The sequence below is a fragment of the Gallus gallus genome, chromosome 4, assembly GCF_016699485.2.
Source record: "Gallus gallus isolate bGalGal1 chromosome 4, bGalGal1.mat.broiler.GRCg7b, whole genome shotgun sequence".
In the NCBI taxonomy this organism is placed as follows: domain Eukaryota; kingdom Metazoa; phylum Chordata; class Aves; order Galliformes; family Phasianidae; genus Gallus; species Gallus gallus.
Window position 1 is genome coordinate 62387132 of NC_052535.1, and position 25096 is coordinate 62412227.

General features: G+C 40.5%; 3 protein-coding genes across 19 annotated transcripts in view; 2 read left to right on the top strand and 1 right to left on the bottom strand.

The window, feature by feature from the left end:
* FGL1A (fibrinogen like 1A) overlaps positions 1 to 4789 on the top strand; it is a 29767-nt gene extending 24978 nt beyond the window's left edge. For 9 of the 10 annotated variants that reach the window (XM_046940159.1, XM_046940163.1, XM_046940160.1 and 6 more), the window contains one exon: positions 317 to 4789. In XM_046940159.1, coding sequence (XP_046796115.1) covers positions 317 to 476 — 160 coding nt within the window. In that variant the 3' untranslated portion in view covers positions 477 to 4789. The remainder of the gene's footprint in view (positions 1 to 316) is intronic. The other variant, NM_001277819.2, reaches the window with a different exon arrangement.
* The window catches only part of PCM1 (pericentriolar material 1), an 80007-nt gene extending 63651 nt beyond the window's left edge, over positions 1 to 16356 (bottom strand). The window contains exons 1-3 of the mRNA XM_046939859.1: positions 16293 to 16356; positions 15001 to 15157; positions 12193 to 12259 (exon numbers count right to left, since the gene is read on the bottom strand). The gene's annotated coding sequence lies outside the window, so the exon portion shown is untranslated. The remainder of the gene's footprint in view (positions 1 to 12192; positions 12260 to 15000; positions 15158 to 16292) is intronic.
* Positions 16110 to 25096, top strand: part of MTUS1 (microtubule associated tumor suppressor 1) — a 111832-nt gene continuing 102845 nt past the window's right edge. For 4 of the 8 annotated variants that reach the window (XM_046940362.1, XM_015285555.4, XM_015285554.4 and 1 more), the window contains exon 1: positions 16366 to 16614. The gene's annotated coding sequence lies outside the window, so the exon portion shown is untranslated. Of the gene's footprint in view, positions 16615 to 24900; positions 25052 to 25096 lie in introns of those variants that run through there. The other 4 variants (XM_046940361.1, XM_004935995.5, XM_040699403.2 and 1 more) reach the window with 3 other exon arrangements.

Genomic DNA, 25096 nt, shown 5'->3' on the forward strand with positions numbered 1-25096 from the left:
CTGCTACGTGTGACCTAAAGGATTCTGGAATTATTTTTCATTAAGACAAATTTACAGGCAGAACTCAGAGAGCTGCTTATGTCAGAAAACGTGTAAAACAGAAATAACTTTTGTTTCAAAGATGTTAAAAGTACTTGCAATTGTGCCCTAATTAAACTGTTTGTGTGTAGGGGCAATGCAGTCCACAAATGTAAGTTTCTGCAGCTGTCAGACTGGGCTGTTATCAACATAGTGAATTTTTGACTTGCGGAGAAACTAAAGTGCTTGCAACTTTTGGATGGGGCTTTAATCATCTTTTCCTTTATTTTTCCACCAGGTGTCACTCAGCCAACTTGAATGGTTTGTACTACAAAGGCCCTTATACTGCAAAGACAGACAATGGCGTAGTTTGGTATACTTGGCATGGGTGGTGGTATTCTCTGAAATCTGTTGTAATGAAGGTCAGACCAGCACACTTCAAACCTAATATTGTTTGAATATTTTACTAAGGTTTATCTTTTAGCAAATCAATCCAAAGTAAAACAGATGGGCTATTATCTATGTCTATATAAATCTAGAGTAACTCCTCTATATTTAATAGTTTTCTGAGCTGTAAATGAGAAGATAATCTGGTTTATGAATCCATATGAACAAATACTACTGCTAATGTGTCTAGAGGATTTTTTTTTTTAAGGCACAGTTTGCCTAGGAGAAAGGATATCTTTATCAACATGAAGAATTTGTCTTGAAAGGTAACTAGAAATCCTTTTACTTAATAGTAAAAAATGTATTGTCACTTATGTCTCAAGAATTAAAATGGATTGTATTGCACCCAAAAAGGCAATTTAAATAGAACATTAGTTTGGTTTCCTTGTGGAAATAGATTCTTCAGAACTGTAGCAATTGGACAGATCAATGCAATGGGAAAGGCATACAACAAAGGTGTGACGATGGAAGGACTGGCATGATAGAAAGGTGCTATAAAGGAAGGGAAGAAGATTGCTCACCCATATCAGAAGATTCTAGGTTCACAGGGCAAAGCTTCACAGAGAAGGGATCTCCAGGAAGAGATCCTTCCACAGTGGCAGTCAGCCCTTAGATGAGGTCTAAGAGAGGTGCAGCCAGGCTCCACCCCTTCTGATTGCACAGCAGAACTGCCTTCACCTGTGCTCTCAGGGCTGACCGGGTCCTTTCCCCAGGTGCTCAATCAGTGGTTCAGGTGTGACTCAACAGTTCCCCATACAAGAACAAATCAAGGCTTTAGAAATAAGTTGTAAGTTCCTCCAGTTCATTTGTTGCATGTGTTTTGTACATAGCATGCATAAAAAGCATAAAGAATGAGGCAGGAAACTGGAGGAAAAGATGGGATGCCACCAGCCAAGAATCAGTTGATTTTCTAGAGATGGTCACATCACTTCAATCTAACATTTTTTGATGGTTAGCAATTCTGCCATTCTTCTTTTGGTAACCAGATAGATATTGTGGACATTAACATATTAACACCTTTACCAAAAGGTTGCTACTATTTTTAATGTAAGCTATGCTTTGAGTGTAGACCATCATAATGCACGTCTAGAGGGAATTGTGTTTCACATGCAATCTAAAAATCTGGCATTGAAAGGTTCTTAGTGCTTGACTCCATAAAACCTTTCTTTCTTTACGTATTTGTTAATCTCCACAACTCACAGTTTGAATGCTCTTTTCAGTCACTTCTAAGTTGTTTTTTTTTTTTTAATGCTTACAAGCTTCTTTTTTCTCAGTTCTTCTCTTGGCAATCTGGCCCTTTCCTGTTCTCAAGTTACAGATCCATGTTGCTTCAGCATAAATACCTCCTCCTTCTTCACTTATGAGAATGCTAATGATATCCTTCAGCTAAGTGAATACTTCTCTCACATTCTGATGTAAAATTTTACTCCTTTTCTCTATTGGATATCATAAAACTAAAGAGGAACAGATCTTTCTTTGCACATTTTAAAATGCATTTGTGTGTTTATTTGGACTGGATACTCTTCAGGACAAGGACTTTGACATCGCAGCTGTTTGAAAAGCACCTCGCATACTGCTAGCAGCACACAAATACAATATTTAATTTCTACCATCTCTCTGTGGCCTTTCCTCATGCAGTGGATCTTCTTGGCTAAATGAAAGACGTGTAAGATGTAACTCAAAATGATCATAATTATTCTCAAATATACAAACTCTTTATTTTCAAAGTTACTCAAGAAGAGAGTATGGCTTAGAAGAGAAACCACAAGCATTCTTTTATCTGCCTGGCACGGGCTGTTGGTAATTATTTATTTCCTTCACAGGTATGAACTTGTTCTAGAGGAATCATTATTCTTACACGATAGTAGAATAAAGGCCAGCTTTTTTTTTTTTTGAGGCATTAGACAGAACAACATAGTAACTCCCAAATAGCTGAAAATGAATACATACCACTTGATATAAGTCTTACACCCCTAAAGAAAAGGAATAAGAATGGAGGATATAACAAGTAAAATATTTTGCCAGTGATGATTTAATAATGAACATATACACAGCTACCTACAATCTGATCAGAAGTGCACCTTCTTGTGATATATGTTCAAGAAAAACTCAGTTGTATTTTCAACTGTCTTTGTTTCCTTCCATTCACTAAACATTTTGGAGATAAAAACAACAAAAATCTTAATCTCAAGAGAATTAAATGAATGGTTCAAGACCCTTTTATTCTATAATGCTTGTTTCTGAACGTCCAGTGTGCACTAGCAAAGAGCTGAGACACTAAAATCTGGCCTACTTATTTCCAGTGGAAACTTCTCTTCAGCTATACTGCCTGCATTCCCAAATCTGTTATTCCCAACACCAATTCTTGAACATCATTTTTAAGTATAACGTTCTGTTCTGTCAAAGCTACTTTTCATTGCTGTTAGAAAAATGGTATGCCCAGTGTACAATCAACAAATATACAATCAGCAAAGTGGTGCAATTAGGCTGGTATTTTACAGGTCATGACTAGAAAGATTATCATGGTGGAAAGGGAGAATCAGAAATAAATGAAAATGCTCACCTGTATCATACACGCACAGAAAAACTCCAAAGTGAGCAATCTCCAGGAAGAGATCCTTCCCTACTGGCAGTCACCCCTTAAATGGGGTCTAGGAGAGGTGCAGCCAGGCTCCATCCCTTCCGGTCACACAGCTGAATTGCCTTCACCTGTTCTCTCACGGCTGACTCAGTGCTTGCCTCAGGTGATCAATCAGAGGTTCAAGCCGTGATTCAACAGTTCCCACAAAGCCAGAAAGACAGATCAAACTACTACTTGCTAGGTTTATCGTGTTTCTTTAATTTACTTCTCATAAGATCAGAAAGAATGAAACTTAAAGTTTGAATACTTTCTTTTTCTTTTTTTTAAGCTTCAGCAGTGGGTTCTCTTTCGCACTTGTGAAAGAAGTACTAAGAGCAAAGAAAGTATCAAGGGAAGTATTCCATATCTAGATTTTCAAAAGTTTCCACTTGTTTCTGTCTTATTTTCTTGTTGCTATAACTGTATAACTGCTTAGAAAGCAAAAAAAACCCCAGAGCTGTTCAAAACTAGGATTTTCCTCAGAGTGTATCTGAGAACAGGGAAACTAGCAGTGTTTTAAGCATTTAGCCAAACTCCATATGCAATAGAGAGAGAATTTAAATGTACAAAGAGAAACACTACAATGTTTGTTCATCTTCATAAGTAGAGTAAATAAAACTTGACAGTGATGGTGGCTTGAAAACATAGTATTTCATCCAAAATCATCCTTTCCAAGTCCCTGTGGCCCATTTCAACCTTTGTTTAGTGCAGGATGAAAGCCAGCTTGTCATTGCTACGTGTTCAGTTAACTAAGGCAATTCCTCTTAATCCAACCCTAATGCTAAACAGATTGCATCAGAAATATAATATTTATCCAAATATTGATTAAACAACCCTGGGGCCAAATTCATGCATTTGGTTGCTTACAAAAGAACTGATGCATAGCCCTTGCAAAAAGAAAAACCCAACCCTGTAGCTTGCTCTTTTCTGCCCTTCTTCAGCAATTCATAGTAATTGTCTGTTTATTTTGCTTGCCTCCTGTTGAATCTAAACTTCCTTTATTTCTTCTTTTCTTAATGATAATCAAATATTTAATCTCACCCATTAGTCGTAACTTGCATACACAACTGGTGAATACCTGGTCTCAAGGAACCTGGGTAACACTGAGGTTCTGCAGAAGCTGAGCAAAGGCTTTGAGGTGCTAAATGGTGCACCTAAGGAACCAAAAATGGCAATTAGGTCTCTAAGACGTTGTGGGAATCAATGTCCAGTCTCATTTATAACTAGATGGGACAGTATTTATTGTACTGAGAGTATCCACCCAGCACCGTGGCCATGAAGATAAGCAGATTCCTCTTAGAAGTATGTTGTTCTCACAAAAGATTACCTGAATTTTAGTGCTTCTAATTTTGTTGTCCTGAGCTGAAGGTCCCCAAGTAAATATATTGCCAGAAGAGCTACATGGCTGGCTATTTCTTCAACATAATGGTCCATAACAAATCAGCTGAACGAAGACAAGTGACAGCAGAAAGACTTTTATGTTAGTGATATCCTGCACTAGATGGTGCTCTGTTCATGTTGTATTTTCTTAAGTAATACTACGTTTGTAAACTAGTGCTAACACTTCTCCCCATTAAGTTATGTAAATAATTAAGTTACAGGAAAACAAATCAAAGATGTTTAAGTTTTAGTCTGTTAACTCACTTTTGAAATCATGTATTAGTTCCCAATGTTACGTAAATACAATAAAAATACAGAATCTAATTTAAGTATGTCATATTTAGGCAGCTAAATTGTGCTAAATTAAAATGCCTTCCATTTCAAATGTAGCCTGGTCTGGTGGTTGGCAACCTTGCACATAGCAGGGGGGTTGAAACTCAATGATCATTATGGTCCTTTTCAACCCAGGCCATTCTATGATTCTATGATTCTGCTGATTAGCAGACAGAAACAAACCTGCAAGTTCCAAACATTACCTTAACTAATGTATCTGCACTTCTGTATTCCTGCTATGATTCTTCCACTCTTCTGTTTTGAAAAATATGAAGAGATCTTATCTCAACTACTGTTAAATTCAATGTTACCTTACTGGAGTGAATCCCATCTTTCTATCGTGACACAAGCGGTGCATTTGAGTGCTCCTCATGATCAGCTAACTAAGAACTTGTGATATCAGCAGGATAAAGTGAGAGAGCCTGTGCCAAACTGCAGAGAGAGCAGAAAGTCCATCTCCTACAGAAATGCCATATACCTATCTGGGAAAAGCACCCTCTGTGAAATCAATCATGGAGTACTCAGCAAATGCCTCATGTAATTGCTAGGAAGTCTTGCAAATCTAGCTCAATAGGCTAGTATTTAAGTTACAATTATTAACATTTGCAAAATATACAAACATTCTATCTTGTGATAAGGAGATTTTAATGAGTTTCCTTTTTTTTTTTTTTTTAATAGTTTTGAATGATTCATTTTAAATATGCCATGGAAGTTTTTGCAGTAATTGTCACTCAAATTGGTTAGTCCTCTGTCACTGAACCCTCTCCATTTCTACTATGCAGCATGATTAATTAAAGATCTCTGTGCAGTTCTCATCTACTCCTCTTACAGCCTCTTCCTAACAAGAGGCTTAACAGTTTCAGAGATGTGTTCTTCCAGATGGGTTTGATTTTTTTTCTTCTGCACTGAGTCAAAGGGGTAGAGAAACCAAGTCACTCCTAAAAATTCTAAGCAAAAGCTTTTACAGTAGTGAAGGAAGGGCTTCCATTTTATGTTTATGCTTGAAAAAAAAGTCATTAATATTTGCAATCCATGACAATCACTTTAAATTCTACTTCATTTTCCTTTTTAAGTCCCAACAGTAAATGAAAATATTTGAGCTTTTGAAGCTGGAACAAAAGTTTCCTACTAACAAGACACCAACAAGAAAATACACATCAAAGCATTACATACTGGACACCCATCCAGTCACATAATCTGCAATTTGATATTTTTTTTAAGGATGAAAAAATCCCATGCAAATCAACTGAGTCCAGTGAAGTTACACTAGGGATAAATTAGCTCTGTAATCTGCTCCTCAAGCAGATCGTTTACACTGTATCCCAGAGAAAACACAGCTGTAACAACAAACCCTTTCTAGTATTCTACCTCCTCATTATGAAGTTCTAATACATATTCATTATATATCATTCTATAGTGAATGTAGCCCTGTAAGTTTGTACATGCTCTGTAATTCAGAATATACTAATGATCAACAACCTTTTCCTATGCTGCCAGAACAAAAAATCTTCGGTTATGTCCAGTCAGAGCTGGAAAGAACTAGGACTAGAAAGAAAAACACAGGATCTCTGACTTACTTGCCAATGCATGTGATAGTAGGCTATATGTTCTCTAAGTACATCTCACAATGTCTCTGTCATTTGTGCGCTAATTAGCCCTCAAAAACAAAATTCAAGAGAAATGAAGACATCCGGCAGCTTTTCAAAGAACACCATTGCTAAAAGATGTTGAATGAGCATCAGGCTGTTCAACACCCTGACAGAATAATAATGGTACCAAATTCACTTGTGAGGTCTTCTGGTACATCACAAAGTGACTGCAGGGGAAATATGGACTTCCATGGATAACAACAGTACCACAAAGATTCCAGCAAGTGAAATGTAATTTATATGGACATTTACCATTGTTTCTCACTTGATGCTCATCCTTTTCATCTAAGACAGCCTTAAAAAATACTGAACTCTGTTCCACAGACAGCTTATGAAAAGTTCTTCCAAGAAAATACAAAAGACTACCTGTTTCACAAGGAAACATGCTGCATTATGATTCTTTTTACTATCACTGATAATGCAGATATTTTTGAAGAACTCAGTGGAAGCTGATGTCTGGCAGCTGCCCTGTCTCTGTTATTTACCTCCTTTATTTTACCTACAATATCTCCTTTCAGCTGAATAGTGCTGGAACCAAAAATGTAAAATGAGACTCGAGAGAAGTCAGCTGCTAATAAAAGGTTCCACTGTCCTGTCTTGCTGACCCACTAATTTAAATGCAAGCAACTCTGATGTGATACCAGAGAAAGCCTTCACTGGGGTGCATTCATGTTTAATTATTAAAAAAACGAGTTTCAGCAAACCACTTCTTGGAAATGTGGTAGAAATCTTCAGCAACAAATGTATTTCTTAAATTATCTGGTAAAAAATAAATATTGTAAGCAAAACTTGTATTATTGTCCGAAGGGAAAAATATAAAATACTGCAGTACTGTTTATTTCTCTATTTTACCCATCAAGGAATCCAACTAAAGTGGGAGGAGAACAAGTATCAAATTAAAGGTGTTTCTGTGGGACGTATGCATTTAGAAAGGCAGAGAAAAAAATGGAACCACACTGATCCATGGATCTCATTTACTTTATATGAAGAAGAATAAAAAACAAATGTATGAAATGAAGAAATGAAACTTAAAATTCAATACATAGCTATAGGAGTAAAAACATTTTCCCCATCACCTCTGATTTTCTCTGCAGCACACAGCAAGTCACTGAACCCTTTGATATTCTCTACTCGTGTATGACAGAAATATGGTTTATCTGTTTTACAGAATACTTTGAAACCTGCTGAAGAAACATATAATTCAAGGACTAAGTCTCATTCCATTTCTAGATTAGGCTACTAGTTACATCTGATCCTTCTGATAATCAGGAATCCTAAGATTGTTCACCTGGAGACAAGTTTATCAGCACTGTCTAAGGTTTAAGGTAGCATAATACCTCAGTTTGGGAAGCTTTTTGCAGAGTAAGGAATTTGGTCTCTGGAAGAGGTGTACTGCTGAAGTATGTTGGGGTAAAAATGCCCAAAGTCCTCCCTGAAAAAATACCTCTGCTAGCTAACATCCAAGCTTTGTATTTAAAGGAAAGAAGTGTTGACAATAGAAGTCTCCACTAGAATTGCTGTCTTCAGTTTCTTGACTGGTATGATTAATTAAGGATATCTGCAGCTTCAGTTTCCACAAAGACAGCAGGACTAAAGAGCAGGAAGTAATCAGCTATAGCTGGCACCACCATCCATTATATCAATATTCAGAGAGAGAGAGGATCGGTAACTCTTAATGTGAGCAGTTCCTGTTATAACCGTTTAAAACCCACTGCAAGCTGCCCACAGTAAATTGCAAACAGAATCCAGAAGCACAAGTCAGCGTGTATATCATCCATATTATGTGTGGTATTTTACAGTCTTCTGTCATACATATAAAGTATCATATGATGAGATAACAGTCAGACATACGAGGATTCCTCAGATAATTCTAATAATATGTACGAGCTTAGAAAATGCTATTTGTTGCTACCATTTGCATTTCAGACTGTGGAAAATTATAAAACCTGACAAATGCTCACTAATAGAAGGCTGAGCAAGAGATTGTGGTTAAGGAGGGCGCCATGTGGGACAGCAGGGATGAGTACTCTTCCGGAGTGCAATCCAGCTCTGACTCAGAAACTCATCACAATAAAAAACATGCACGTTTTTTATAATCCCTTTTGAAAGCAAACTGACTTCTGTCTTCAGAAGATTCTGATGTTGCATCTTGGTGACTAACTTACATGTGAGCCTTAAGTTTAGCTAAGAGAAAGCAAGTAATTAGCAATGAAGAAAGAAGTATTTAATTCCTACTGCAACTTAGTTTTTCTTCCTACTATCCAGAACTTCTGGGCTATCAGAAAAAGGAACTGAAGTGATAACAAAGAAAGAAATAGACTGCCCACACAATGTTAACATTAGTGACTTCATAACTTCATGTTAAGCCTTTTTTTGTTACAGTTCATTATACGTTCAATTAATCTTTAAAACAGCGCAATAAACAAAATAACGCGTGCTTAAAATGTTAATCCAAAATTTATCTAGTCTATCAAAAACCTCATTTATTTACACTGTCTTTTTGGTATGAAATAACAACACAACGTCCTAGATGAATCCTACTGTATTTCAGGTGAGGAGTGCTGTATATGCATAATATTTGCAATACCTTTTTCATTTACTTGCAATTTTCCAACAATGGGAACGTTCTTTTTACTTCAGACACACCTGATTCAACAATATATCTTGCCCAATTTGGAGAGTCAAGGGGCTTGAAGGGAAATTCTTGACAGGAATATATTTTTTAGTCTAAGGTCTGCCTAGCCTTTAAAATTATGCCAAGAACAACAGTCTCCATGCTGTTGTAATCAAGGTCTTTTTTCCCTAGCTATGTTTCTTTGATTATTTAGAACAAGTATTTGAAATGGGAAGCAAAAATAATACTTAATCAAACCTATTCTAAGAAAAATAAGGTTTGCTTAAGACATGAGTTAGCGTAAGAATACCCCTAAGTGATCCATGCTGCAATGGAAACCATGGACTAAAACACATTAAGTACAAATATAAAAAAAAAAAAAAAAAAAAGGATTTTTTCTCCCATTGGATTATTTCACTCTGAATTCCATGTGGGTTTTCCCATCCCATCCAACCTTTCATGCATACAGAACAGCATTCAGTATTCCTCAAAATTCAAAGTACATGCTGTCCTTTCATTAATGTTGGAATTCATCTGTCCATACTAGGGAGGATGGGAAAAGAGATGAGGAAACATTTTCATTCTCTAGTTGTTTGGCTTTTCACCTTTAACATTTCCCTTTTGAGTAAGCAGTGTGAAATCCTGTCAAAGGCTGCTGCAGTGCAGCTTCCTTAAAGCATTGTTTCCTTCCACCCTGTCTTACTAAGGCTCAGATGGGAACATCTTGTTGCCACACAGAATGACTTCAAGCTTTTCCTCTCTATTTTATTGGTGCAAGTCTCTGTTTGGAACGAACTACCTTTATCACAATTACTGTCATTTTGCTATTGATTCTGCTCCATTACATATACTATAACTATTTTGACATAGGACTACTCCAACCAGTATGAATCCTTGTATAATTTGCAGTATCAAGGTATTGTGTGTGTAATGCAATATATTTGCATGCATAGAGATCGGAAATCCATAGCAGCCTACAGAAAGACCATTATTGTTAGAACAGAGTCTAAGCAGAGAGAAGTGTGGCACACTAAAGTGTCTTGTGATCTCAGAAGTACCATGAAGTTACCTCATATTAACAACTTGTAATACATCAGCTGATCTGCAGAAATTGTCAGCATGTATTACTTTGCATTTGCTATAAGCAAGTTAGCTTAGCCTTCTCTCCTGTCAGAACAAGTCACATCACCAGGTCTTGGCTGCCAGCTAAGAGCCTATTCATCCCCATGTCCACAGTTGCCACAGTGCAAATGACACTCACTAAACCCTGCTAACTTAAATCTCACACCGAAGCCTCACATGAGGGAGATGCTGCACTAGCAGTATGATTTATTTGTTCCTTAAACCATAGGAAAGTCACAGAAGGAAGTAATCTTCAGTGCCATTTAAATAGCTGACCAGCTACAGATAAGAATGCAAATGGTTTTGCTTCAGCAAAATTTATTTTTTCAAAACATTAAGTCCATAGTGGGCCAGTGATGAAACCACTTTCTTCTACTTCCACAATACCTCCACCAGCAACTTGTTTGGAGAGTTCCTCCATTTCTCCTCTATCTTGCAGTGGGTCCCATAGAATGGCTGAAAATAAGGATTCTTACTTCTCTTTCTGTTCAGTGGTTTCCTAGTATCTACAAAGAATATCACTATTCTCTTAGGAACTTGGCAGCTATGACTGGAGATCTTCATATTGTGGCAGTATATGAATCCCTCAAACATCTTTTACATACAATTCATAATTTAACCTTTCCACCATTCCAACCAGTACACTTCTGCAAGGTTTAGCCATGTCCTTACATAGCTGCAATATCTGTCCTCATTGCCTTGTCAAAGGCAATTAAATTTGCAATTATACTCACGTGCACTTAAAATTCTGCAATGTGCTGGGCCCTCCATTCACTCTATAATTTTTTGGTTTGTTTTTCTATCAGAATAGACAAATAGCCATGTTTGCAATTTTTGCATACATTTGTTTATGTGAAAATTAGCTTTAAAATAACATATGCGGAAAATATCAAAGGCTAACAACTGCATATACAAAACAGTAAATGTATCATTCTGCAGGTGGTTATACAAGCTCATGAAAATGAAACCAAGGAAACAAGGGGGAAAAAGTTGTCGTTTTATTTCAACTAGAAAAAAATAATAGAAAAGTTACTAATATGTCTATTCGAACAATATACAAATAATCAAAAAATCATTTGTATAAAGAAGAAAAAACAACCCCTATCTAGATTTGTCAAAATACTAGAAGGAATAAAGTAGTTGAACCATCATCTTAACTCCATGGAAGATTAAACTTACTGTCTTTCTTATAATTTTATTTGTCATAAGAAAACATTTCCAAAAAGTATCGATTGAATTTGTTCTTCAGAATTGTATTAGAAGCCATGAGTCAATTCTTTAATGTGCATTTAGGAAAAAATGGAAAGAATAAATAATTAATAACACATGCAGTGCAGGGGTTTGTCTCACTGATAATGGCTTGGGAAAGGAAGAATTTTATTACATTAGGGAATCAAGTGAACTACAACTGTCTAATGCTCAAAGCTTTAAAAGTATTTTCTAGTTTTTCACCAATGCTGCTTATAAGTAGAGGACTCGACCTTGTTCCATTGATACCATATGAAGAAAAGTTTTACTTAATGGATTAATTCAGCCCAGAGTTCTGTGAACTGTTCACCAGTGAATATACCCACAGCCTATTTTCGAAGCATGGATGAGAAATACTAAAGATTCTTAGAAGAGAATTATTTTACATCCAGCCATCACAGGTAAAATCCCCAGTAAAATTACAGGATTCAGGGCAAATTACCATCCAGCAACATTGTCAGCAGGGCTATTCCTAATGATTTTCTCTTAACATACATCATCAGTATGTTGTCAAAGCAGGAAGTACACTGTTTTATTCAAATAGACCTTGGGCAAAAAAAGAAGTCATATGAATGTGAAGTGTGTGGTAAAAAAAGAATATTCATTAGTAATTGAGCGTCAGAAGATAATGAAAACTTTCAACTGTGGTGCTATATATTTCTTCAACCAAAATTGGCACTGGCCTCCAGAAAGGGTTGCTTTATATTATGAAATACTTTAAACATAGTCTGCAAAAGCAAACAAAGGGGAACAGTACTTACCACTTGCCAAAGAAATTAAATGTAGTTATCGACATTCATTACATGTCTCCATTGGCCCTCTCTCCACCTTAAAACAAAAAAAAAAAAAGAAAAATCTCAACAGAGTATGCTCACCTCCAGCATGCTGGAATTTTATCTGACAGAAGTCTGCCTCACAATGCCATGAATTACCAGTGAGCACGCCACTGAACAAGAACAAATCCACAACACAGTGCTCTCCCAAGCACAGCAAAGATAAGCCTTATCCACAACAGACTATCTGTTGCAGTGTTAAGAGCTGCAACCCTCAAGTTCTGGCATTGGTTTCCGAGCCCACAGCTCTGTGGCAGGTGCCCCCACACCAGAAGCACCAGTACCTTGGACCAGAATCTCTAACAGGCAACGTAAGAAGCACCTGAGCTGCCAGCTCCTGATGCTGAAGTTACAATGTTCTTGGCACCTACACCATTTAATCTTTGAGTTACGCTGAAGCAGTGTCTGCACTTGGACTTCAGTATCTTTCAAAAGCATGCCAGGAGGAAGGCTCAGCAGACAGCAGGTTAGAAACCTGCAGAGTATTGAGGACAATACTGAAAGCCTACCTCTCACTTGCCAGGAAATTCTCTTCATCACCAGGCCAGAGGCTAGTTTGGTGGAACACCTTTCATTGTGCCTGCTGGAAGGCTATTATTCTGAACAAACTAATCCGCACTCATTGGGACAGGGAAGCAAAGTATCATTTTGCAGTGCAACAATTAAAGTATATGGCTCGGAGTGGGGAAGTTTGAATTTCAGTCCCTGTTACAAGACAGCTTTTTTAGCCAATTTCCATATAATATTAAAGTACAGTGCAACCAACCATTAAGAGCCAGGAGTAGAAACGTAGTTCCCTAATAACCTATTCAAAACCATCCATTACACTGGATACCAGAAGAAGACTGACTTGGCCACCCTGTGCTGCTGCATTTTTATTGCCATTGATACTCAAGTTACCTGGTACTATTTCAATATATTTACACTTGCTGCAATCATATCTATTATTAAAGACAGCCATATGCCCATCTCAGCATAGTGTATCTTTCTAGCCCTTGTACTTGCACGACTACTTGTGGGGCTTAAGACAAGAGTATAGACATGCAGCCTACATTCTTCTTCATCCTTTGCTCTGGATTTTCTGATTCTTTACTCTATTCCTCGTAGTTTTAGATGCCTTTCTGCTTGTTATCATTTGTATTCCATTTCTCTTCCTTTTGTAAGGTTTTTTTTTCCTTTCTCACTTCTTTCTCTTTTCCTTCCCTCTTTTTAAATGATTAGGCAACACAATACTTCATTCTTTATCACATATTTACAGAAAAAAAAGGAATAGAAGAACTGAGGAGGAAAAAAAAATGAGGCAGAAGTCATTTAATTGCTACTTAACAACAGAAGAAAGGGGTGTTGTGAAGGTGTGATCAGAATAACTGTTTTCTAACAGCTTTTGATTGGAATCTCGAGAGAGCGATCTCCAAGGACAAATGAAGCAAAAATAAATAAATAAATAAATAAATAAATAAAGATGTCAGTAGCCTTGCTGGTTTCTTCTCTTTCCTTGCATTGAGAATCCTTGGCCACTTCTCTGAAATCCTCCTTGATGGGGTCTGACAAATGTTTCCTCTATGTAATGATTTCTACTATCATTCGCAACCTGAAGTCCAGCCAAGTTGAATTAGGGAAGATTTTTATGGAATGCCAATGCAACTGTTCCCAAATTCCCTCACTCTTATCTCAGTTTAAAAGAATCTAAGTGTCGTATTTGTTTTTTAAACTGATTTCTTTTTCCTTGATTACTGTTGTACAAAAGGCCTAGACAAATAGCTGGACCACAAAAAATGAAAGTGCAAGTCGCAGTGGAACAGTCACAGGGTACAACGAAAGCACTGTGATTTTTGGTGGGATAAAGATCAATATGACAAGCTTTCAGATGTAGCAATCTGTCGATACTTTCCAGACCATCCCCACAGTAACAAAGACAGAGGCATTTTCAAGTTGTAACCGAGATTAGTCTCCATATGTACAGTTGGAGCCATGCCTGTGAACTTTGCTAAAAGGCCGGCTATGTAAACTATCTATCACTCAATTGCACATGAGCAGTAATCTAATGACACCACAAAAATCTCACAATGTTCCTTGCTCCACACGTCCAGCCACAGCAACAGATGCCTGACAGAGTGCTTCAGCTGCAGTACTGAAGGGTTTGCCTTCCAAGGGCTGAAGACTCTCACTAGAAGACAGGCATTATTCCCTCTTGGGGTGTCAAAGTCTTCAGTGCTCAGCCTTGTAGTCTGACAGCACTCTTGGTCTAATCCAGCTCACCAGATCTGCAGTCACATGCAAATTCAAAGCCCATGCATACCATCCAGTACATTTTGGATGAAGCCCATTAAGATGGGCAAGATTGCTTCTCATGGATAGGAATAAAATATTTTGTTTGTTACTACTAAGCTAACCACAATAAAAACAAATAGTCCTCTTTCATGTGGTGATGGAACAAAGTAATGCTATATCCCTTGTTTTAATTAGTAGGTTGAAGGATTTAGTGTCTTCCTGGCTTGTTCAATTCTGAATCATATTCATCATATATAAATAACCAGCAACTGTATATAGTAGCGGAGGATGGAAGGAAGGTCAGGGAATTAGTGTGATGTCAAGCATTTCCTATGGAGTCACCAAATCTCTTCTGTACAGATTCCTATTTGGGCACATAATGAGCCCCGAGGCTGCTATGGCAGCAGGGTGCCTCACTGGCACTGGAAAGCTTCTCCACCCAGATGTTACATAGGCAGAGCTTACCTTCTGGAGCTTTGTAAAGGTGAATGAAGGATTTTCCCTCTGTATCTCGTGTTACGGGCACACTCACTGACTGCAGACACCACTTTGGTGCCAAGTCTCCAAAGCACCTCCACAGGGTCAAGGAGTCTGACACGAGCCACACCACCCTCACTGAAACCTGCAAGGCATGAGGAAAACAGGTGATGCTCATTAATACTGCACACAGGATTTGTTCACTCAGCCCACATCCTTCACAGGAACAACATCACTTCTGATAAAAAACAAAACAAAACAAAACAGTTTTTCATTCACGGCAGCGCTGAGACACGACACTCCTTTCCCTGGACTTGGGAGCGCCTCTGATGCACAGACACTCTCCTTCCTCTGGTGTGGCACAGGACACAGCTGCAGTTAGTCCTCCATACAGCCCTGGGAAGGGAGCGCAGGCTCTGCCACCACTCACACAAGAGGAGAAGCAATAAAAAGCAAGTGACATGACACCAGGTGCGAAAAGGAAACCGTTTGGACACGATTTAGTGGAGAGCTGTTAGGGTAGTACGGTTAGGTTGTGGTTGGACTCGATGATCTTTAAGGTCTTTTCCAACCTGAGCAATTCTATGATGCTAAGGCAGGGTTAAAGCTGTAGCGGTTGTCACTGAACGCATAAACTTCGTCTCTGTTTGCAGTCGTATCCTATTTTGCATAAACTCAGCACAAACCTGGCATCCTGCAGCTTATGCCATTAAGAAAATGGGGCTTGGGCCTTTCGGCACCGCTGCACACCATTAAGCCCATCTCCCGCCCGTGCAGCTCCCGGCTGACCTGGCAGAACAACTGGGCACTTTACACGGTCCCCCGCTTGGGGCCGGAGCACCGGGCCCGATAAGGCGAGCAGTGGTGAGTGAGGCTGCGAGGGCGCGCGTCCCAGCCAGGCTGGGCCAGGCGAGGCGAGGGGAATGCGGCCCGGCCTGCCCTTCCGCTGCCCCGGGTTAATGATTTACTCCGGGCCGGGCTGCCGGGCGGGCCTGCGAGGCAGCCAGTCGCGCGCCCTCATGACTTGACACGCCGTGCGCGGAGCCACACGCGGTTAAACAAAAAAACAAAGAAGAGTTCTGCACTCATTGGCCGTCACTTGCAGCCAGCGCTGCTCGGCTCGCGCTGCAGCTCTTCCCGCCGCCGCCTGAGGGGAAGGTGCCCGCTGCGCCCGGCCCGGCACCGCCGAGAAGCCCCAGTGGGCCGACAGCGCTTCGGAGCTCCTTCGCTGCTCGCTGGGCAGTATTTTTAGTCGCTGACCCAGTTCGCCCGCTCTCTACCTGCACTTTTCGCCGCCATCTGCGCGGCACGGTGCTGCCGGGCCCCCTCCGCGCCCCCGCCGACAGAAGCACCGCCCAGGGGCGGCCCGGCCCCGCGGCCCGGAGCCAGGTGAGCTGAGCTGAGCGGAGCGGGGGGCGTCAGGTGCGGCCGGAGGGCGGCGCGGGGCCTCCCGCGGTACGGGACGGCCCAGAAGGGAGCGGCGGAGCGTTGCGGGGTGCGCTGTGAGGTGGGCGGGCGCCGCGCTGCTCGGGTCGGGCTTCTCTTCTGAGGGAGCACCCGAGTGCAGGAGGTGACATCCGAGAGCCGTTGCAAGTACTTCAGGTTTTAAAAGTTTTTTTTATTATAATTATTTTCGGTTAACGGGAGCTCGGCGTAACGTGCGGTGCGGGGGCGAGCCTGGCCGGGCTGCGAGCACGGGGCCGGGTTGGAGGGCAGCGGCACCCCGCTCCCTGCCTCCGCGTTCCCGAGTGGCCGAGCGCCCGCAGTACGCGGTGTGCAGCCCGGTGGCAGCGCAGGTGGGTCCTGAAGAGAAGCCCTCCCGGCTGTGAGAGGGCGCGCGCTGCTGCTCCGCGCCCGTCTGTGCTGCCAGAGGAGAGGAGAGCGCCTGGGAAGGACGCTGAGCTTATACCTGATACCGTTGATCCGAGGCAGCAGTGCTAATGTTTATGGAGGGAAAAGACAAAAACCAAAAAGAACCCAAAAATCAACGCCAACGCCTCTTCCTTCCCCATTTATTTCAAGTTCCAGAGCGAAGCAGAAAACTGAGCGTCCCCTTCTCACTGGGGTTACGCGTGTCCTTGCTGCAGGCACAGCTCTGGCATCTGACACCGGGGTGAGGGTTGTGCTGGGGCGTTTTGCTTTATTTATTTTCACAAGGTGAGGTGTGATGGGCTGTACAGCTGTGCTAACCCCCGCGTGTGGGATTGGTCTCAAAGATCCACTCGTGCTGAGGCAGGTGAAGCAAATAATTACTGGGTGTTTCCAATTCATTGTAAGGTTGATGGTAGTTTAAAACTAGCTGTAATGTGAAATTTTGTTGCTACTGCACCTCACCTAACAAATCAGGTGATACAGAGGTTACAGACAGATTTTTGTGTTTAATAATTATCTTTTTTTTTTTTTTTCCCTGAAGGAACACACAGTACTCTCTTTGAAGGAGTAAGCTTTTCATAGGATGCAACTTACTTTTGCAACCTGCTGGATTTTTGTCTGTGTTGTTTTTGGAGTGGGCACTGGTGACCAATATGCATGCAGTCTGGATCACTAAGTAAAATAGGCACTGAAAACTGCCTGTTCCCATTGACATTCATTGTACTCCTGTGGAGGTACACGGCGATGCATTGCAGTGGCTGCCCCACGTGAGCTGATACCAGCAATTAGTTCTCTGTGCTAATTACCGTGGGTGAGCAGTAGTTTGCTTTTGAGCTCTGTTTTCATGGAGGTTAATGGTGTTGTGTGGTAACAAGGCTGTATTTAAAATTCACGTAGTCCCTTTTAAAAAATATTACTGAGCTCTGATTCCTGTCTGAGATCAGACTGCGTTGTAGCTGTGGCCAAAGCAGAAACAATCAGATGGTTTTGATGCTAAAACTCTGTTCAGCATCATTTTCCACATAGTGTAAATATGATTCTGTATATAAAGGTTTCATAGTTTTGGAATATTTGACCAAATGTCAAACTTTTCCTAAGTGTCACCTTAAGACTGGTTTCATGGTGTCTTTCTGAGCAGTTTAGGTGAAGGCTTGCTATTTCTTTTGAATGCATAACTTGGTTCCCCAGCCTGTTGTTTGTTTGTTTGTTTTGCATAGTCCCTTCTAAGGAGCTGATTTTTGGCTGTAAGGCTAAGTGTGGTAACGTGATATAAATGCGTTGGCAAAGTGAGAAATGAACAAAGTAATGACACACTAAATGTATTTTGGGCTCTTATTTCTTACTCTTGTAGTTTGTGGCTTCAAACTTCCATCTGCAATCAAGTATGGAAGAAGTGTCAAATGTGATATTTTTTGTAAGTTTCAGAGCTTAGCGTTGAGCTGAGATCTAACATTACAAGGAACTAATGATCTCAGCAGTCCAGCAAAATAGTGTTACTTGTAATAGAAACTGTGGAATGCAGTTTAGCTGTCTTGATGATGAGGGTTGATTAACATGATTTTATGTATGTATAAAATACATGCATAAAATGTAATGTGTTTAACATTTATGTAAGATGTTAAAGTGTGGCAGTAGTGCTTTATGATTGGAGACATCTTGTAGTTGGATGTTGAGCACCCAGTGAGTGAAAGCACTATGTTAGATATTGACCAAGCAGAAACTGCTGAAGTGATTGCCTACCCAGAAGGCCCTATCTCTCTTTGTCTCATTTTGTTCTCTTAATTCATTATTGGAATATAACCTCATTTAACATTAAATCAGGAAAATCAAGTGCTTCTAAAACTGCCCATATCCCGTGGGTTCTGGGGGCTACCTGGCAAGTTTCTGGGCCGCTCAGGCTGTGCGGGAGGGGGGCTGAAGCAGGGTGAGGTTAATGTTCTTTGTTTTGCTTTCTCCTGTGAAAGGAGAAACAAGAGTCAGAGCTTCTTCAGTGTTTACAAAGTGTAGCTGGCTGTTGTACAGCTACTTTTAAACATTCTCACTTTTTATGAGAACAGCCTAGCTTTTTTAGAGGGAGTGCTTGCACTGTGGAGTTTTGTCCTTTTCTAACTCGTGTGAAGATGTTTTTAGACTCAGCAGTTGTTCTGATAAGTGCATGGGAAAATTTAAGTTGTTTACTGCCCACTTATTTCCTCTGTTGTGACTGAGATTATTCTGCAAAATACATTGGCTATGCATATTTGTTTTCTGGAAAAAAAGTCAGTGCTATTTGATAGCTTTCTGTCCTCCAAAGTGTGTAGGGGAGAGTACTTAGGAGTTCTGCAGGGAAATTAAACCAGCGCACTCAAAACACTAGCAGCTGTGCTGTTAGAACCCACAGTGGGTTTTGGTGGACTGACTTGTGCTGCGGGTCCTGCTGGATGTGCATGTGGCTGTTGCCGTTCTGCATTGACCAACAGCAGCCGTTAAGTTGCACAGTGAAAGTAAGGCAGTAGGGTGGAACCGCTGGAGTGTGTGTGGTATATCACCTCATTCTAATGGCTGATAATTGCTAATAACTGTAATGCCTTTTGTTGTAGCTTTCTATACTATCTCTAACAGGAAGAAACAAGAAAACCTTGCTTCTAGTGCCACTTTACTTGCTGTGTTTGACATGTTCACATCAGTGAAGAAGGTGGAGACCTTTTCAAAACAAAACCTGGGCTATGGAAAGAGGAAGTGCAGTTACTTTTAAAGTAACTGTGTATTTTCAACTGATCTCCTGGCAATGTGTGAGGTCCATGTTGTGTCTTGGGCTCGATACCTTTGTTTGATGGCATCTTTGAGTTCTTGTTGGAGTGCCTGTTGAAATGGTTCGTTTTTTTTCCTTTATGGGATCAGATGCAATGCCAAATCTACATGACTGGTGAGAAAAATGCTTTTAGTCATTATGCTCTTAAATGTCTGTGGTGATACTCTTCTATGAGTGTATTTGGTGTGGAGATTACTACAGACTAGTCTTTCACCTCAGTTTATTTCCTGTTTGAATTATAGCTGAGGCTGATTGGTCTTATTCCTAGCACTGAATTGCAGCAGACTGAATGATCTTGACTGAAGAATTTACAAAGTATGATCATTATTCCAGGGGAACGAAGAGTCTGTGTGTCAGTGATAGAGCAGTGGTAAAATGCAAGGATAGGTAAAAAGAAATTCTTTGGAAAGAAGAAGGGCTGTGAACTTGTCCATCATCTATGGTTTGTGTGCCTGTTATCAAAGTAAACATGATGTACCATTTTTATTTTACTTGGAGTTTTACCCATATGCTCCTAATGAGTCAAGTGCTGCTCTCATTTGAGGAAATCCAAAGGTAAGATTTTCTAGGTTTTGTTACTGCTGCCCTCTTTCAGCACAAAGAAAGTGTCAAGGAAATTGGCCTAAAGCGAGCTGTTGGTGCCCCTAGTCTTGAAGATTATGCATCCTGTCACTGTGCAGGGACACTCTTTAGTGTGCTTCGGAGTTGTAAGAGGACTATAGCATAGGTATTGGGCAGCTGTTTGGATGTGAACATCTAATCTGATGTGCCATCAGATTACTTAGGCACTCACTCTGAGCGTAGCTGCCTGTCGTGTGACTGGCCTGTCCTTTCATCCAGCTGAAGCTGAGATCTGTCCAATGTCCCTCAAATTGCTTTTAGCCTGGGGAGGTCTCCTAGCCTTCTGGGACAGATTAACAGGAAACTTGGTTGTTGCTGATCTCTGGATAAATAGTGAGAAACTGAGAAAACTGCTTCATGGTTAGAAGTACAAATTGCTTGATGAATGATTATTATGCAGAAAAGTGGCACGCATAAATTCTGTTTTTCTTGCTATGCAAGCTTTGTCTGGAACTTCTCACCTAACCCATGTTAGGTGTTACTCAGTAAGGTTTCCAGTCTGTGGAGCAATAGCTTGCACACAGCATGTTAGTACTTGTAAGCTGGGTGTCCAGTTTCAGAGAAGTACAACAAATTGCTTGATTGGAATTTATAAAAACTGAACGTGCTTTTCAGTTAGATGTTATCTGTTCGCTACTTTTGAGATCTTTAATTCTGTATTGTTTAGCATTACTTCTTTGTAGCTGCAGTATTCCTTATTGTAGTTTCTTGTGTCTAGTTTGGCCTTTAAATGGCTTGATAAAAGACAGCTTATAACAAGGTCATGAACCATAAACTTGTGGAAGTAATTGAGGTGTGCATTCCTTCTGGGAGATGCACACACCAAATGGGTACGTAATACAAATTCCAATGTTAGGATTGTTTATATTGCCATTAAAACACCAAGTGAACATTTAAATCATGAATAGTCATAAAACGTCCTTAGTATCAGGAAGCTGTCCTGTTGTTGAATTTCAGTGGTATTCATCTGGGGAAAAAATGAGGATACGTTGAAGCTTGGTTTAAAAGACTTAACACCTATTTCTGCCATAGGCAGTGCTGTTGGGGAATATCATGTCAGCTGCAGTACAATGTCACTTGGAGATGAAACTCTTCTTCTGATGGAGGTGGACCTGTCACAAAGCATGAGCTCTTCTGGCATCTTTGTTACTAGGATTTATTTAATGCTTGGCAAATCTTCTGTTGATGTGTACTTATTCTGGTCATACCTGAATGCTGCTGTTTGGTTTAGCTAGCTTAAAACTCATCCTTTTCAAGACACATCTCCTAAGAAGTCATCTTCTATCAATTAAATCTGTTTAATTTTCTTCCAGAAATGGGAGTAATTAAATGTGATTAAAAACCAAATGGTTCCTTCTTGATTTGTCAGCCCAGATGTTTGAAAGCTGATTTGTGCTGCTGGAGCAGCTGGCAATTAAAGCTCAAATAAAACCAGAACCCATTAGGTTGAGAGGAGTGTTTTTTGTGAACAACTAGTTCCTGCAGCATTGGTTGTGCAGTATTAGGATTTCCACTTTGTAGAGCTTAGTAAAGCAAGCACATATGTGACCTTACATCTTCCTTAAAGGAACTATTATTTAGACTCAGCATTGGACTGAAATAGTGAGCTTGGCAAGCTAGGCAAAGAAATTAATGCTGAAATTGTGCTTGCATGCTGCTGCTTTGCACAGAAATCAAAATGTTTTCTTTAAAAAGCTTTTTGGAGACTGGATGACTGTTAGTTTTCTTGACAAAGACTCCCCTGTTGTCTCTAATGAAGTATTTATTTCTTGGTGTAAGGCTGAGCGCAGTTTGCTGCAGGTGTTCCTGTTCTGTCGTCTTTTTTGTAGGTAGGTTGGTGGTGCTTCACCCAGCCCTGAATGTGACTTCGTGATTCCTTTTGAGAGACTCAGCAGCTTCCAATTCTGGAAATGTGTAGGTGTTAAACCATTACTGTATGGCTCTTTTTGGATATATATATTTTTCTCCTTCCCAGTTACTTCTTTAGGGAGAAGGAAAAGAGGAAAGTGGACATTCCTTTGCCTCTTCCTTTCCATCTTTTGAGTAGCAGTCATTCAGCCCTTGTGTAGCAGTTGTGCTTAGAGCAGCCATTCAGGACAGTCTGTGTCCATTGTTATTTCTAACTCTCAGCTGAAGCTCTTGGTGTCCCGTGGATTCTTCCATACCCCTGACTGAGTATGGGAAGAGTTCTCTGCTGTCTCCTCTAAGTCTATCTTGGCTGAGCATGACAGCGTAAACCTCACCCTTGCTACCACTGGTTACAGCCACATGATGCAGCCACTTCTGGATGTACTGGCTTAGCGGTTCTTGGCGCTGTGAGTGAGCTCTGTCTGTTGCAGCACTCTCGCGTGGTTTATGCACTGCATACTGCTTTTCTTCCATTAGCAGTCTAGATTAAAACTAGTCTAGTTTTAATCTTAAAACTATTACTCGATTACGCAGGAGTAGTAATAATAAACTACTATCTAATCTGGGAAGCCTATTGATTATAATGCTCCACTGTTGCAATGCTGCCTAATTGCATGGCTCACGTGCCAGTTAGTCCTCTGCAGAGCATCTTTGGCCATCCTTAATGCTGACCCATTAGTTGTATTGCATTGGAGATGTGTAAGAGACTTCTGTAAAAGCTTAATATTTCTTGATACTGTACCCTCTGGACAACTCACTGTTCCAGGTATGCTTTCAACATTTGTAAGTAGGCAGTCTGTGTGGTGTACGCACCTTCTCAGTTGTACTTTGGGTATGTGTATGTTTGCAGGAGCTAAAGCCTCTTGCAGATTTCCACTAAGAAAGCTTTTATTTTTTTAATGTTTGATATAGTCCTCATTTAGTGATACAAACCGGACTTAGGACACTTCATTCTTATGCCTTTCAAACAGCACGGACCATTTTTATTGCCTGTAAAATCTCATCTTTTTTCATGTCTCTTGGATTATCTAGCAGCTGCAATGAGCAGCATGGAAGTACTGGAAAATAAGCTGCTGATGTGATTTGTAGTTCACGGAGCAACATATGTTATCACAGCATTGTTTTTTTTGAGCATTATTCTGCCTTCACGTAATAAAATATTCACTGTGCACTTGAGTGCAGTAAGTGCCTTCCTATTTGATGCTTACTTGCAGGTGGTCGGTTCCTTGAGTTTGTATCTACAGGTGGATTGCTGGAATCCTTCCTTCACAAGCTGTCTCGAAGTTAAAGCAATTTCTTTCACATATTTTGGTCTGGTTGTGTCCTTACTCTTTTTCATTCTCGGTATAAAGGTGTCCCAAAGTTGCACATCTCCCCTGTAGTGCATCTGTATTTTTTGTGCCTTGTTTTGTGCTCACACATTGTTCCAAGGGCCTGTTCAGGAATTGTTACGGCTGAGTATTATGAAACCAAACTGTCTGGGTGTTGTCTCCAGCTAAAATATTTTAATCAGACAGAGCCTTGATACCAGGAGATAATAATGGCTGGCTGTGTGATCTGCATGAGGTGGTGGCCTTAGGCAGTGGGTGCCTTCAAGGGGTTGCACCGTCAGTATCTGCCTGGAACGAAGGCAGAGCTTGCCGAGCTCCTAGGAGGCTCACCTCTGTTAAGGTGCTTGGGTCTGCAGCTGCAGAATAAATGTCCCTGCTGCTGTACAGACTCTTGTAATGAATAGCTTTTCTTGGTGCTCATTTGGAGTTGTGCAGTACACAAGGCTTCTTCATCCTTTGTAGCTCTCTGATGTTCTAACACCAAGTGGTATAAACTTCACAAGCTTGATAGCTTTCTCAGTAGATTATAAAGGCTGTTGCACTTAATAATGTATATTGCATGTGGTGAAAGTTTGCTTCGAACCTATTGCACACAGACCAAGATATCTGAGCTGTTTCTATACTGGGTTAGGATGCAACATTACCTGCCTTTCCTTGCCCTGATCTTGCTTGCGTTTGTGTGCCATGGATTTAGTGTAATGCCCCATAAAGCAAATCTATTTGTCACAGGTTTCTCATACGTTTCCTTATAGTTGTGCTAGGCATAACCGATGTTTGTTCGTGCTTCTCTACTCTAAATAGTGCAGCATCTCAATACCTAAGATGTTAGGAAATCTGCCTTGAACTGGTTGTTCATTTAATAACTTAATTGCAAGGTGATGGTTGAATAGCAGCTGTCTTCGGTTTCCTAAAGGAGGATACTATGTCATTAGGCCTTCTGAAGTCTTGCTAAAAGCTGCCCCTACCAAAAAGGGAATTGAAGCCTTAGCCATTACTTTAGTACTGCACAGCCTTTCTCCCTTACCCCACTTTTCTTTCTTTTTAATGTTGAAACAGTGGTTTCCCTACTCGCCTTACAGCCTGTTGGCTGGCTGCTCCCGCTGCCAGGCAGTGATGCTACCATCTTACTTGGACTGCCTGTGCTGTGCTTCATGTGTGGCTTTCACTGTATGTCCTGGCTTCGCAGTAATCACTATTTTCTTTCTGTCTCCCCGTGCCAGCTGAAATGCCATGTGTCACGGGTCACTGAGCTTTGTGCCGGCCTGTGATCCTTACAGTACAGTGATTTGTAGCCAAAGGCATGCATTTGTAAAAATGCACTTATTATACAAAAAAAAAAAAGTGCTGCAGAGCCTTGAGAGATGTGACAGACAGCCCCAGAACTGTTTGGGAGGAGTGAGGGTAAGGAGATGCACCAGGCAGAGTGGCCCTTCTAGCAGAATGTTTGACATTTGGTCTGTGTGGCTTGGCATGTGGCACAGCTTCAGTGGTTATTCTGATGTGGGGTGCACTCTAGGTAAGTTGTCTTCTAAATATAGTAAGCCTGTGCTGGCTTTTTTGT